Consider the following 16,114-nt stretch of genomic DNA (forward strand, 5'->3'; position numbering starts at 1 on the left):
CATTGCACCATCTAGCTACCCCGTATGATATTTTTAAGAGTACTGATTTTTCAAGTTTTAAGCAAACATTTAGTTCTATAAAGGTCTTCAAACATTTTATGAACCAGAAAAAGTGCCAATGTTATAAGTCACCAATTATGACAATTAAGCCTAGCAACCTTTTACACTTTGCCCTTCCCCCAAAAAAAACACATATACATATTATATACACACACCCAACACAAAAGTTACCTATTAGACTGGTTTTCCTGCACAAAGGGATAACAAGTTATCAGGTAGCTGGGAATTGGAGTTGGTTCCACTCCACTCACACTTCCACTATCAGCTGGAAGTGCCATTGGGATCATAAGTGTGTCAGGAGTCTTTTTCTGAGGAACAAATGGCTCTACTTCGGCAGACAGCTTGACATTCTTCAGAGAAAAAAAAAGAAAAATAAATCAATATGTTATGAAAAGAAATGTTACACAAATTTGACAAGAGAGAATCTTTCAGAACAGCAATAGAATTATCTTTATTTGGAACCCTCACAGAACATTTAAGATAGAGTAGTATTACCTAAAAATAACTGAACAGTGACCAAGTTATTCATACAAAGCCATCAATTAAAACAATGGAAAAAATGCATAAAAGATTACCAAGTTTCAATGAAATCATTTCTTGTTACGTAATCAAAGATGTTAAAGTAATCAAGAATACAAGGAAGTCATACTTCAGAGACTAAAAATAAACTTGGTAGTAAGATATTTAATTCCACAGACAAAATAGTTTGGGCTTTACTAACTTCTGGTTTTTTTGCATTCAGACTAAGGTGAAAAGTGGTCACTTCAAAAATATGAAAACATGCACTGAGATTTCAATATACAATATAGACATCTAACTAAAAAAAAAGTTTTTAAGATGAAATCAAATCTAAATATTTAACACAAAGAAACAACTTTCTTAAATGGATAAAAATTGTTGGAAAACTGAAAATGAATTCAACATAAAATTTTTTTAAACTTCAAAAAATGTTTCTATATTAAATGTTTACTTTTCTAAAAAAAAAAAAAAAAAAAAAAAGCCAGCTGGATAAATTCAAATAAGTTAACTTCTTTTGCATGGCTATGTCATTATAATAACAATATACATTTTATAATACTTAATGCTATATAACTGTGGGAAAATTCTCAATTATTATCAAGCTCATTAACTTGAATGTGAGATCTTCAGCAATTATAAAATCACTAAAAAAATTTATGCCACAGAATTTCAATGAAATTTGTGAGGAAAAGTAGTTTCATCACCTATTACTTGATATTAATTTAATTCATCTGGATCAGAGATGATAAATTGTTGACCTCTTTGTCAGTCTGGTTAAACCTCCAGAGTTGTATAGTTTAGTTCTGTAATGGTCTTCAGTCATTTTTATGAACCAAAAAAAGTGCCAATGTTAAAAGCCACCAATTATGACAATTAAACCTAATCAACTTTTATCCTCTGCCCTGCCTCCAAAAGAAAACACATACACACATTAAATACACACACAAAAGTGTATGTGAACTATTAGACTGGTTTTCCTATTCAAAGGGATTATAAATTATCAGATAGCTGGGAACTGGGAATTGGTTCTACTCCACTCACACTTCCACTACCACCTGGAAGTGCCATTGGGATCACAACTGTATTAGCTTTTTTCTTTTCTCAGAATATTTTTAAAACATTGAATTTTTAAAAGTATTAAAAATATATACAAGATCACAAAGGAAACCAATTTGTATTTATTTATTCATAGCTCAAAGACCCAGATTAAAGACCTTGACTTAGGTTTAAAAAAAAAAAACTGTGAAAAATAGAGTTAAAATGTCTTTAGTTATTAAAATAATTGAATTCTTAACACTATTCAGAGTTTGTCTCAGACAATGCTGTCAAAAAAAAATTACAAGGTCCCTATACAAAGCATATTTTGTAGTAGAATTGTAGCATTGGACTCAAGAGTGAAGAAATGGGTTTAAGTCCCACCTTTGACTAGCTATGTGGCCACTTAACATCTATGAGCCAGTTTCTCCAATAATAAAATGATCACAAATACGTAATAGGGTCATTGTTAGGTTCAAAAGGTAATCTCTAAAAACCAACAAATGTCAAAACACCATGTTAATACAAATAATAATTTGAATTGATGTAGATCACACATTTTTTCTTATAAATAAAAGTCTACTGACAACCTACTGTAAAACATTCAAACACTATTTACTTAAAAAAAAAAAAAGAAAGAGCTGCACTCAAACCAGATAACTGGTTTTTTCTTAAACTTTAAGCTTTTCACTGAATTTCATTCTTCAGCCAATAACTGAAGTAGATAAGGCTTTGCTGTCTATATTCATATGAAAAAATGCTCTAAATCACTATTAACTAGAGAAAGAAAATTAAAACAACTTCGAAATACCATCTCATACTTATCAGAGTGGCTAATATGACACAAAAGGAAAATGTTAGATGTTGGAGGGGATGTAGGAAAATTGGACACTAATGCACTGTTGGTAAAGTGGTGAAAATTAATCTGGAGAGCAATTTACAACTATGTCCAAAAGGCTATAAAATATGTGCATACTTTTTGATCCCACACTACTACTACTAACTAGGTCTATGTTCCAAAGACATTCAAAAGAAGGGAAAAAGACTTATTTGTACAAAAAATATTTATAGCAATTATTTTTGTAGGAGTTGTAAATTAGAAATCAACTGGGGAATGGCTAAACAGGCTATGCTATATAATTGTAATAGAATAATAATGTGCTATAAAAAATGAAAACCAGGATGATTTCAGAAAAAACTGGACTTATATGAATTGATGAATAGTGAAGTGAACATAACCAAGAGAATGCTGTATACAATAACAGCAATAATGTTCAATGAAGAACTGTTAAATAATCCAAGACAACCCCAAAGGTAATCGATTAATAATAAAGCATACTTTCTGCCTTCAGAGAAAGAACTGGTATTGTTTTTCACTTTCTTTTTTTCCCTTTTATTTGAGTCTTCTTGTATGAAATGGCTTTTACCAAAATGTTTTATATAATTGCACATATATAATCTAGTTTACAGTCTCAGGGAAGGGAAGAGGAATGGAATTTAGAACTCAAAAAATGTAAATAAAAATGTTTTTAAAAGTATTGTTGCTTTGAAGTAGTTAAATTAAGAGCTTAAAATTCTCATTTGATTTAAAGACTAAGAAAGTCAAATTTAGACTATAATTTTACCTTAACCTTAGTAGCAACAGAGAGCAAAATGTTACTACCAAACTATGATCAAAAAAATTAGTACTTCTTACCAATCGAATTGTAAGTGGTATAGAAACACTCCAAATAGTACATCAATGAACAGATAGCAAAAGACTATTATAATTGAAAGTTTCCCCAAATGCAAAAAAAACCCAAAAAACTCAAGTCTTCAAATATAATTGAAAGAGGAGTAATATATAGGAGATAAAGGACCTGGCTACAAGTTCTGACTGCAAAACCTTTGCAGAATATTTTTTTAAATTTATAGTCAAAGCTTTCTTCAATTCAAAGCTTAAGAAACAGTTTTCACTAAGTTGTTTGTGGTGCCCCAAATATCTTTTAGAAAGCTTGATCAATTTGATCAATGAAATACTCAATAGATAATATGTATAAAATCAATAGATTTTTTCATATAAAAAATTTCATATTTATTCAATTTAAGCTTGTTTTCCCTTTTATTTGATGTTTTTCAACAGTACCAGTTATATATTTCAACAATTAAAATCACAATAAATATAAATGACCATTTTGTTCTCTGCCTAAAAGAAAAGCTATTGTAGTCATTACCAGCTGCAGAGACAGAAGATGTCACTAATAGGAACAGACTGGTAAACTATATTCAACAGTTGAAGTACTAGAGAGGTTTTTTTTTTTTGTTTGTTTTGTTTTTTTTAAGATCTTGTTTGTTGTAACTTTAGGAAGTTCTGTACCTCACATTAAAATGCATTGTCTTCTCTAAAACTCCAACCCACTGATGAAGAAAGCTACATAAAAATTTCCAATTGTTCTCACATATACCACAATTTGATAAAGCAGACACAGACAATATGTTAGGAATGACTATAACACTAAACTAGAGAAAAGATACACTTTATATTTGTGTGAAAATGAAAATAAAAATTTTGCAGTGACCAAGAAAATATAGTCAGCTATGGGAATATAAGAGGGCATGGTACATAGCTAGGTTATGGTTTTACTACTGGATATTTAAATTTTGGGTTTAATTAGATTAAAAAAAGTTTAAGTCATTATTTTTCAGCTATCAAAAAATGACATTAAGAATCTGACTGAAACAAAGTTCTAAAACTATAAAAATACATCATGAGAAAAAAAAAAACAAGTATTACAAAAGCTAAATTATACTTTTGGCTTAAATTATCTTTAAAAAAATCCAACTATGAAGTTAAATTATATTTTCTTCTTTAAAGTACTTCAGACTCAGTATATCTTAAATGAAATTATTTCATAATTTTAAAACGATCATTGCAAAAATTATTTCCACATAATTATACCTGAAACTATTGCAGGTACATTGTGAGTTTATACAGTTCATTATAATCTTTTGGGGAAATTACATTAATAGAAGCCATTAATGACACTATTTTTACAGCTAGGATATTCATGTTACCTCTCTGCCCTCCCAAATTGATAATTCAGAAAGAGATAAAAATCTTCCAACCTATTTCATTAGACTACTCAAATAAATTCAATGGACACTAGTGAGAACCTTCTTAAATTCAACAAGTATTTATTGATGCAGCTTTGGGAGGAAATAAATACTATCTATATATTTATTATTTATTCATAGTGTATATTGTACATTTTTTGGTGATGAAGTTACCAAAAAAAAAAAAAATAGACTTCTTCCCCATTCCAAACAATGTAAAACTAAGACTAAACAACCTGCATTAGAAAATAATAATACTATCTCATAATGAAATTTCAGAAGAAATTATGCCTCCCACTGAAAGAAAAAGGAAAAACTTCAGATTGTAAAAACACTTTGTATTTTATCCATCTTAAAAAGGAAACTAAAATCATGCTTTAAGATATTTTGCCTTCTGTAGCCAAAATTACTTTCTGAAGCAAAGTGTGATATAATTGGGGGGGGGGGGGGGGGGGGGGAAGAAGAGTATGCAAGAGAATCCCAGAAGCTATCCTTCTAACAGCCTGGAGATTTACCCAAAATGTTTACACTGATTAAATAAACTACTTGCCAAAACAAACTACAGGAGTAACTTTAGTCTGAATGTAAAAATTTTGCAAGATTTTAGAACACATTTAGAAAAATCAAAGTCTGTAACTTTAACTTAAGAATCAGTTGCCCATATGCATTCTTATTCATCTGATTTTTTTTCTTTTTTTTTTTTTAATTAAGTAGACATAATCTAATCCAATTCAAATAAAATACTGGATGTAGCACAGTGTACATACATACTATTTATTAGTACTACTACACTTTCTGATTTGTGACTCAATGACAGAACTGTCATGAAATTTGTGTCATTTGTTTTTGCATTTGTCATTTGTTTTTGCATTCAGATAGAGAAGCCAAGATCAGTTACCCTAATTCTATAGTTTAAAAATGAACACATTTTGGGGTAATTTAACATCATTAATGATGTTACTACAATTTGTAAAGCATTGGGAATTATGAAAACTTGTTTTAAAAAAAAATAAGAAATTCCATTTTCAATAGGTTCCTGGCATATTGTATGTTTGTGTGTGTATATATATATACCTCATATATTACTGCTTTCTATAAATCTTAGAAAATTACAAAAGAGTCTAACAATTTCTAAGTATATAACTATCTATTAGTTATTCATTGGAAAGCAGGTCAATTTTTGAATTTTGTATACTTAAATCTTAAATCTGTGTAAATAAACTGGTTAATATTTCATATTCAAGGAACAAGATTTCTTCACTGTGTGTAACAGATTATGATTTGCAGTTTTTGTTGCTCTGTTTAAAATCAAACATTAAATAAAACAAAATCTAATTATTAATTCTTCCTATCCCTCCTCACAATGCTTTTTTTCCCAAAAAAACTATGCATGACTGTTCCTAAAACACTTAAATGAAATCTAGAAGTTTGTCTATTTTTCTTGGTAGTTAAGACTAAAATACATGTTTTTTAAATAAAATTATCTACAAGACTAGTATTATTCTTTTCTAATAAGTAATATCTTTTCTAAATGTTGTAGTCATTATAACAATTAGGATTATTTACAGAATCACAGTACTTATATCTAATAAATTTATGTTCTTAGAAATCACCTACTCCAAATCCTTCATCAGAACTGTTAAATATATACTCTTTTACACTGAACAAGAGATCACAGATAGGTCTACTTAAAGAATTAAGGGAATACTATTAATATCAAGAAAAGAGTCAACTGAGTTTTTTAGGTAGAAAGGTAAGTACACATATAGAAAACACTTGAGGTAAAATACACACACAATTTATACCAATCTCCAGCCTTCACCAGAAATTATTTCCTCATACACTTCATGTTACAAAAATGACCACATTCAAATAAATAGCTATGTTAAAAGTTGTTGTTTAAATAGTTAATTGCACTTCCTTTAGGATGAAAGGGACTTTAAGTATACACTAGCATTATTAGTTACTGCTCTGGCATCCTGGTGAATAACCAAAATATTTAACCCTTTCATTAACCTACATCTATAAATAAGGAAATGGTTCAACAATTTCTTATTTTGTCACCCTTCAAAAAGTCAGCCATCTTTGATAAACACTTCTTTCAAGCTTCAGTTAAACAGGCCACAGAAAATAAGGCAGAGACATTAACAAGGTCAACAGAATATAAAATATATTTGTAAAAGCCCTTTTCTATGAATATTCCCTTGTTAATTCCAGATACACTCTATCAAATCCATTCATATTTTTAAAATCACACGTGTATATACACATCTAAAACTGAGAGAAGGAGAGGGAAGGAAGGGAGAGGGGCAAAGAGAAAGGAGGTGGAAAAAGAGGGAGGGAGGAAAAGGGATGGGGGAGGCAAAGAGGAAGAGGGAAGAGAGAGAAAAAAGAAACGGAGAAGGGGGAGAAAAAGGAGAAAGGAAGGAAGGAGGGAGAGAAGAGAAAGGGAAAGAGAGAAGGAGAGGGAAAGGAACAAGAAGAAGAGAAAAAGAAGAGAATCTGGATCATAAAGTCTTAGGAAGTTGGGATTCCTTTTCTCTATGAACATGGCTCCCTATCCCCAAGATACATTCACAATTCACCTCTCCTCTTCTTTCTCCATCCTACTGCCCATTACCTGGTTAAGGCTTTTAGAAAAAGACATACATTGAAAGGAAATGTATCTATCAAATTTGCTTCATGTTAACAGCTCTTGTAGAAGGTTTGGGGGAAAGGAGGCTAAAACATTTTACTGACATCTTTTTTCCTTTTTTTTTTTTTGGGGGGGGGGGGGCATTTCAATTATTCCTGTCAACCCGTAACACTAATGGCGCTCTAAAACTTATCGAGACTTTGGTATAAAAACAAATCAAACAAATAAAAAGTCCTTTCCAGATTTAAAAAAAAAAAAAAAAAAAGAGGGGGAGGAGGGGGGAATTGGCATATTACTTTGGTTCGTTGAATGTCCCTGAACTTTTAAAACCAGCAGGTTTGTTTGGGTTCGGAAGCGTACCCCGCACTGCCTACGTTGCTAGTTCGTGGCTGTTCTCCCCGTCGGGGAGCGTGAGGACGTCACCGAGCAGGAGGTGGACGACAGAACTATCTAAAATACCTGCTAGCACCTGGATGCAGGTATCCCTAAAACTGCCATTTCTTTCTAGGAGACCTCCACTAAAATGCCCTCTTTCGCAAGTGTGCATTCTGATGACACATCTCATTGACACTATTTGGGGGAATTAGGGGAACTAAAGATGAGACCACTGATTGGGGGGAGATAGTACCTGGATCACGCAGGTGCCCAAACCCGCCGTCAGACCCAGCTCCGCCAAAGCTAAAACCCTCGGAGTGGGTGAGGTAGGGAGCCTCCCACCCTCCGGCCCGCCCAAGCACCAGAGGTACTGTGAATATCAGGGGGGAGGGGGAAGGGGAACTGTCAGACGCGGCCCCGGAACGAGACTTTCTTTCCGCATCCATACCGGGCCTCGGGCCTCTGCAGGCTCCGGGGCTCGCCCGGTCCGGCCCCGCGTACCTGGTCCCCGGCGGCGGCGGCAGCAGCAGCGGCGGCTCGGTCCATGGCGCCTCTTACGGTAGCGGGAGCCGCTCTCAGTCAGCGTCGAGAACGACCAGGGCCGCTTCCCCCATGGCCCCCACCCGGGACGTGACCGTGATCCAGGCCCGCCCGCTCCTCTAGATCTACCTCAGACACAGAGTCCGGCTGCGCCACTGACCGCGGCGGCGGCTCCTGGACCTCTCCGAGATGATGGAGGAGGAGGAGGAGATGGGGGGGCGGGGGGAAGGGGAGAACCGTGTAAGGAGGAGGCGGAGGGAAAGAAGCAGCAGAGGGAAGGGCGGGGGATGGGGAAGGGGGGGAAGAGAGAGATTATCTAGGACGGGAGCCGAGGAGGCTCAAACGATTGCGGAAGACGTTGTCAGCTCCAGAAAGGAGCTGCCTTCTGGAGAAAGAATGGGGCGGGACTCTGGCTGACAGAGTGACGAAGTTTCTCAGCCAATGATGGCCCTCACAGCCGAATGCTCAGAACCCTACTACTGTGGCTATTAGGGTATAAGACTCGAGATGAAAAATGCGCTCTAACTCCGGGGAGAGCACTCACGTAGTCTGAATGCGGACTGAAGTATACTTTGTTCATTTTCTTTATTTTTTCTTGCAACATTGCTAATAAGAAACTAACGTTTTGCACGTGTACAATTGATATATTTACTTTCGGGAGGAGGGGGAGAGGGAAGGTCTAGAGGGAGGGAGAGAATTGAGGCGGAACTGGGGATGGGTGGCTCTCATTTGAATATGAATTTATGCCTGTAGGCACTCGTACTGAAAAGCTCTGTGTGGTTTGGGAAGTGGCCCCAAGGTCTTAGTATCTGGGACACTTTGATTCTGCCCCGGAGTACACTCAAGATCCTCTCCCGTCCCTACTCTGCACCGTAGGAAAGAATCATTTGTTACGGTAATATTGTTCACTGAGTTAATATTTAAAAGACATCCTTTATTAATTTCAACAAACATTAGTTCAGTATCTACTATGTGCCCCACTTGGTTCTTCATTCTGGAGATTTGGAGATGTATCCCCATGGTTTTTATCCTTAAGAAACTTAATGTAATACAGGGAATGAAACTTGCAATTCAATTCTACAAACGTTTATTTAGGGAACTTACAACGTGCAAGACAAGGTGCGGCTGCTACAGATACTATGTGGCTTTCATAGTACAAAGAAGACGTAAAACATTGACTGAAGATAAACTCCCCACTCCCTTAAAATTTCAGTGACTTTCAGTAAGCTCACTTAAGTTTTTTAAACCTCAGTTTCTTCACCTGGCAAATGAAGAAACTGAACTAGATATTTTCCCTATCCCTTCTTAATTTAAATTGGTGATCCCGTGATTAGACCCTTTTTAAACTTACTATTAGGGAGGAAATGACATGTACACGAGGGAAAATGAGAGAAGGGCAAAAGAGAGGCCCAAAGTTGGAGAAGCAATTTGAAGAGGGAGAGATCACTTTCAATTCATGGAGAAGATGGTATTTGAATTGAGCAATGAAAGAAGGAAGGAATCTCAATAGATAAGAAAATTAGAGGGTGGGGTAATCCATTCTATGCTTGGAAAGCTATACTGTATATACAGAGACACAAAAAGAGAAGATACAAAATAACAAATAGAAAAAATACTATACTACAAGTTACAACATGACCAAACACATTTGCATTTTTATTGTCAATGCCTATCATTTATTTTAAATTATACTTTTACCTAAACAAATAAAAATACTCTTAAATTTCTTTTTTTTTTCATTTAAGAAAGACATATCTTTATTTTGTTTTTCTTTTCTTTTTTTTTTTTTTTTAATAATTATAACGTTTTATTGACAGAATCCATGCCAGGGTAAATTTTTACAACATTATCCTTTGCACTCACTTTATGTTCTGATTTTTCACCTCCCTCCCTTCACCCCCTCCCTCAGATGGCAAGCAGTCCTATACATGTTAAATATGCCACAGTATATCCTAGGTACAATATATGCGTGCAAAACTCACCAGTTCTTTTGTTGCACAGGAAGAATTGGATTCAGAAGGTAAAAATAATCCGGGAAGAAAAATAAAAATGCAAACAGTTTACATTAATTTCCCAGTGTTCTTTCTTTGGGTGTAGCTGCTTTTGTCCATCATTGATCAATTGAAACTGAGTTAGATCTCTTAAGTCGAAGAAATCCGCTTCCATCAGAATACATCTTCATACAGTATCGTTGTTGAAGTATATAATGATCTCCTGGTTCTGCTCATTTCACTTAGCATCAGTTCATGTAAGTCTCGCCAGTCCTCTCTGCATTCATCCTGCTGGTCATTTCTTACAGAATATTAATATTCCATAACATTCATATACCACAATTTACCCAGCCATTCTCCAATTGATGGGCATCCATTCATTTTTCAGTTTCTGGCCACTACAAACAGAGCTGCCACAAACATTTTGGCACATACTGGTCCCTTTCCCTTCTTTGTATCTCTTTGGGGTATAAGTCCAGTATTAGCACTGCTGGATCAAAGGGTATGCACAGTTTGATAACTTTTTGGGCATAATTCCAGATCGCTCTCCAGAATGGTTGGATTCGTATACAACTCCACCAACAATGCATCAGTGTCCCAGTTTTCCCCGCATCCCCTCCAACATTCATCATTATTTTTTCCTGTCATCTTAGCCAATCTGACAGGTATGTAGTGGTATCTCAGAGTTGTCTTAATTTGGATTTCTCTGATCAATAGTGATTTGGAACACTCTCTCATATGAATGGAAATAGTTTCAATTTCATCATCTGAAAACTGACCTTTGGCCATTTATCAATTGGAGAATGGCTTGATTTCTTATAAATTAGAGTCAATTCTCTATATATTTTGGAAATGAGGCCTTTATCAGAATCTTTAACTGTGAAGATGTTTTCCCAGTTTATTGCTTCTCTTCTAATCTTGTTTGCATTAGTTTTGTTTGTACAAAAACTTTTTAATTTGATGTAATCAAAATTTTCTATTTTGTGATTAATAATGGTCTCTAGTTCATCTTTAGTCACAAATTTCTTCCTCTTCCACAAGTCTGAGAGATAAACTATCCTATGTTCCTCTAATTTATTTATAATCTCATTCTTTATGCCTAAATCATGGATCCATTTTGATCTTATCTTGGTATATGGTGTTAAGTGTGAATAACCTTGAATTTCACAATTATTTTATAATTCTCCATTTGGCCTTGCATTTCCCAAAGCTGACTCTGGGTTCAGTCTGTTACATAGTAATTAAAAGACATGCAGATAAACCGATACTAATTCTTCTTATTGGAAAGTTAATAGAATTCTGAATTTCCTAATTTGTTTTTTCAGGGCTGCCACAAAATTAGACAGAACTGATCTTTGGTCATAACAGAACTAATCCAATCCAATCCAATCCAATCCACAGTTTATGGAAATATTTTCCTTGTTTAGGAAAAAAAAGTTCAGTTGTCCTAGTAGGGGATTGAGCTAAAGAAATTCTGTAAACTTTTTTGCTACTTTTTATTTCAAAATATAAATATGTGAATAAGTTATTGAGTGTAAATGAAAATAGAATTAAAATTAAGTTATTTCCTCTGTTTTATAACTTATTTACATTTTCATTTATAGAAGGGAGAAAACTAATTACATTTGCTGAAGATATAAAAAAAAGAAAAACAGAATTATAGAGTTGGAAATTACATCAGAAATTTTCTAGTCCAACTCATACCTGAAAATAAATGTTCCTTATAACATCCTTAACAAGCAATTATTCAACCTTTTCTTTAATATCTCTAATGGAGGAGTGGGAGAGAGCAACTACTTTCACAGAGGTCCATCTCACTTTAGGACAGCTCTAAATTTTTAAGAATATATTTCTTGCACAGAGCTAAAAATCTACCTGTCTGTAGCTTTTCAAGTTGGCTGCTAACTGTTGAGCCCAAATAAAACAATCTAGTCCTCCTTTCACATGACAGGCCTTTAAATATTTGAAGATAAGAATTGTATTTCTCTTCCCCCTACCACCTCAACAAGTGTTTTCTTTTCCAGGTTTAATTTCCTTCATTCCTTCAAACACTCCTCTTATGGAATGATTTCCAGTCCTCTCACTATTGAAGTTGTCCTTTGAATTTACTCCAGGTATCTTCCTAAACATTTGGCAACCAGAATTGAATTTTGCAGATGAGGCTTGGTTATTGCAGAGAACATTGATCTCTCTCATTATAAGCATTATACTTCTATTAACATAACTTAAGTTCCCATTTTTTTGACTGCTATATCATACTGTTAGATCAAATTGAACTTATAATCCACTAGACTTCCTTCATAATAAATGTTTATTGATTTATTGACATCAACTATTGCCTAGACATGTCTCCACAATACTGCAATTATACAGTTGGTTTCTTGAACCCATGTAGGAATTTTACATTTACCATTATTAAATTTTATTTCACTATACTCTGCCCATTCTTATAAGCAATCAAGACTTTTTGTTTCCTGATTATATTGCCTAAGTTTTGCACAGTGGCACTATTGTAGCCAGTGAGGTTTAACTGAGGTAATTATTGCTAATTGAAAACTTTTCTGATGTCCCACCATGAGGACCTGATTATATTGCCTAATATTTTAATTCTACCTCTCATTTTCCTATTATCTAAAAATTTATTTAAATATAGCACATATCTCTTGATTTGTCATTGATTTAAATATTGAAGAAAAACAAAACAAGGACAAAAAATAACTCTTGAGAAAACACACAGCACTAGAAAGCACTCTTTGAATAGGCCATTCAGGAATATCCAAATACATTTAACTTTTGTAAAACCTAGCTTCCATCATGTCATCTTGTCTATTATGAAAGAGACTTTCTCTAATGCCTTGCAGAAATCTATATATGTAAATTGCATTCCCCTTACTAATCAGTCTAATAAACTTTATGATCTGTTTTTGATGAATCTGTGTTAGCTCTTATTTATCATCACTCTCCTTTTTAAGTATTTATATACTTCTTTAATCTTTTAAAATAATATGTTCCAGAAATTTACCAAGATCATCATAGATTTCTGAGTTCTCTTAATTTCATTATATTGGAGGAAATATATACATGTGACTAACAAGAGGTTGTATAGAAAAATATTTAAAACAGCATTTTTGTTTTTGCCAAAAGAACAAATATAGTGCCCATCGATTGGGAAAATTTCCATTTACTATATGTTATAACCATCTCTGGAGGATCTTTTGAGGTCACTTAATACAGCTTCCTACCAAGACATTGGAGCTACTTAATTAAGAGGGACACAGTTAGACCTATACTTTAGGAAAACCATCTTGGTATTTGTGCAGAAGCTACGCTGGGAAAAGGAGAAATAAAGTACAAAGACCAATTATGAAGCTCTTACAATTGTATAGCTAAGATGTAATGATAACCTGAATTAGGATATTAGTCACGGGAGATGATAGAAGTAATATGAACAAATTTCTGTCGAATCAGAACACACTTAAAAAAAGTTTTATTGACATTACAGAATAATACCTTTTCCTATAAGATATATATCAAGCACCACTTTTTTACATGAAGATATTCTCAACTGCTGGTCCTTCCTTTCAAATTAACTTGCATTTAACTACTTTGTATTTATTCTCTTCATATTTATTCTACATCTACTTATATAATGTACTTTTAAAAATTCCTCATTAGAATGTAAGTTGCTTTTGAATAGATTGTTTAATTCTTTATATTTGTGTTCCCAGTGTTAATGCAGTGACAAAGACAGTGGGCATTTAATAAATGCTTGTCTATAGATTGTATGATTGATTTACATCAGAGTCCTTTCTTTTCCTGCCACCCTCCAGTGTCCTCTCTTATAACAAATTAAATTAATTAATCAACAATATATAAGATAATATATATTATGTAATATATAAATAAAAATATATAAACAATATATAATACAAAAATATTTTTCTCATTGTGTGTATTCTATCCTAATTTCTCACCTTTATGAGGAAGAATTTTATATTTATAAACGTACACATACGTGTATATACGTATACACGATACATAAATATTTGTATATATAATTCTCCTTTTCTGAGACTTTCATTGTTGTTATTTTTAATTTTTCAGAGTGAAGAAGAAACTTTCTATTACATTATTTGATGTAACTAACCAGCAATACAAATGGCCATAATAATACTAAAATAGGACAAGATGTCAGAATGTTTGAACCTATGGAGTAGAATATTATAAAACACAGAGGGGAAGTAAAAATAAAAGGAGAAATTGTGTCAGTTTTTGTTCATTTGTAAGCAACTGCAAGGAATGGAAGTTTAACAATGATAGAAATGGATAGATATCCTTTAACTTTCTAGTTTGAAGATTGCAAGCAAAAGCCTTCCTCTTTGCAGAGCAGGCATTCAAACAAAAGCTTCATGTTTATTTAAGATAGGGGAAAAACATGGAAATGAAGCACATAGTGAAGAAACTTTTACTACAAGTTTTGATTGGTTCAACAACTTTAAAAATCAATTTCTATTGCATAATGTTAAAAATTACTAGAGAAGTGGCCAGTGCAGATGAAGACGTTGTGGCTAAATATCCTGATGAAAATAATCAAAGATGTATATATATATATATATACATATACTGAAAAGCAATTTTTAAGATGAGGACCTTGTGGCTAAATATCCTGATGAAAATAATCAAAGGTGTGTATATATATATATATATATATATATATATATATATATATATATACACACACCTTTGATTATTTTCATATATATATATACACATATACTGAAAAGCAATTTTTAATGTGAATGAGACTGGTTTATGCTAGAAAAGGATGTCTTCCAGAATAAGAAAAAAAATTCAACTTGGATTTAAAGTGACTAAATATTATGTAAAACTTTTGTTGTTTTGGGCAGGTAGTGCAAAAGTAAAGGAATTTTAAGTTAAAATCTCCCTCATGTCTCAAAATCCATGAACTCCTGAGAGACCCTGCCTGTCAATACTCTTTGGCATGGATGACTAAAACTGTTTTCAAGCCTTATTTTCAAATTATTTTAACCTAGCATTGAAAAATATTGCAAAGACAACATTGTGTTGAAAGCATTACTGATTTTAGATTATGTCCCAAGTCATCTAACTGCACTTGGTTTTTTATATGAGAATGTCAACATGCAAATTTACTGATATGTGGATAAAGTCCTTTATACCTATCAGCCTACTTATGAAGATTTAAAGAAAAGATAATTCAATAATTCAACCCATACTGCAAAAATAAATGACAATAACAATATTTTCATCATATTGTCATTGTAGACATATTTTAGGTTACAATATTCAGTTACTTTTAATGTTTAAAATTTTACTTTCTACAATTATTATTTTATTTTATTTTTTGCTGGGGCAATTGGGGTTAAGTGACTTGCCCAGGGTCACATAGCTGGGAAGTGTTAGGGATCTGAAGTGAGATTTGAATTCAGGTCCTCCTGACTTCAGAACTAGTGCTCTATCCACTGAGCTTCCTCACTGACCCTTATAATTATTATTTTATAATAACTTGAATCAGAAATAAACTTTTCTTTATCCTTTGCTCTTATATTACTCTGATAGAGATTTTTAAAAATCTTATTTTTAACATTTTTTCATTGCATATTTCCATTGAACTAGATCCAATGACCACATTTTATTTATAGTTTTAAGTGAGAATAATACAAGTTTAAATGTGATCACTTCATGGAACTTATTATTTGCACTTTTTATACAAAGTGTTTTATTAACTCATACAAATTTCATGTGCCTCTAAATTCCTGACATCCATTATTTCTTATTGTATGGTAATATTTTATATTCCTTTCCCACAATGTTTCTTCAGTCATTC

The 16,114-nt window shown here is 33.1% G+C and overlaps 1 protein-coding gene and 1 pseudogene across 2 annotated transcripts in view; one reads left to right on the forward strand and one right to left on the reverse strand.

Annotated features, from left to right (window-relative positions):
- Positions 1–8,910, reverse strand: part of SECISBP2L (SECIS binding protein 2 like) — a 73,836-nt gene extending 64,926 nt beyond the window's left edge. For both annotated transcript variants that reach the window (XM_051980608.1, XM_051980607.1), the window contains exons 1-2: positions 8,219–8,910; positions 232–410 (exon numbers count right to left, since the gene is read on the reverse strand). In XM_051980608.1, the coding sequence (XP_051836568.1) occupies positions 232–410; positions 8,219–8,263 (224 nt within the window). In that variant the 5' untranslated portion in view covers positions 8,264–8,910. The remainder of the gene's footprint in view (positions 1–231; positions 411–8,218) is intronic.
- Positions 8,911–12,738: 3,828 nt separating this feature from the next.
- Positions 12,739–12,857, forward strand: LOC127552730 (uncharacterized; annotated as a pseudogene).
- Positions 12,858–16,114: the final 3,257 nt, after the last annotated feature.

Source organism: Antechinus flavipes, chromosome 2, assembly GCF_016432865.1.
Source record: "Antechinus flavipes isolate AdamAnt ecotype Samford, QLD, Australia chromosome 2, AdamAnt_v2, whole genome shotgun sequence".
In the NCBI taxonomy this organism is placed as follows: domain Eukaryota; kingdom Metazoa; phylum Chordata; class Mammalia; order Dasyuromorphia; family Dasyuridae; genus Antechinus; species Antechinus flavipes.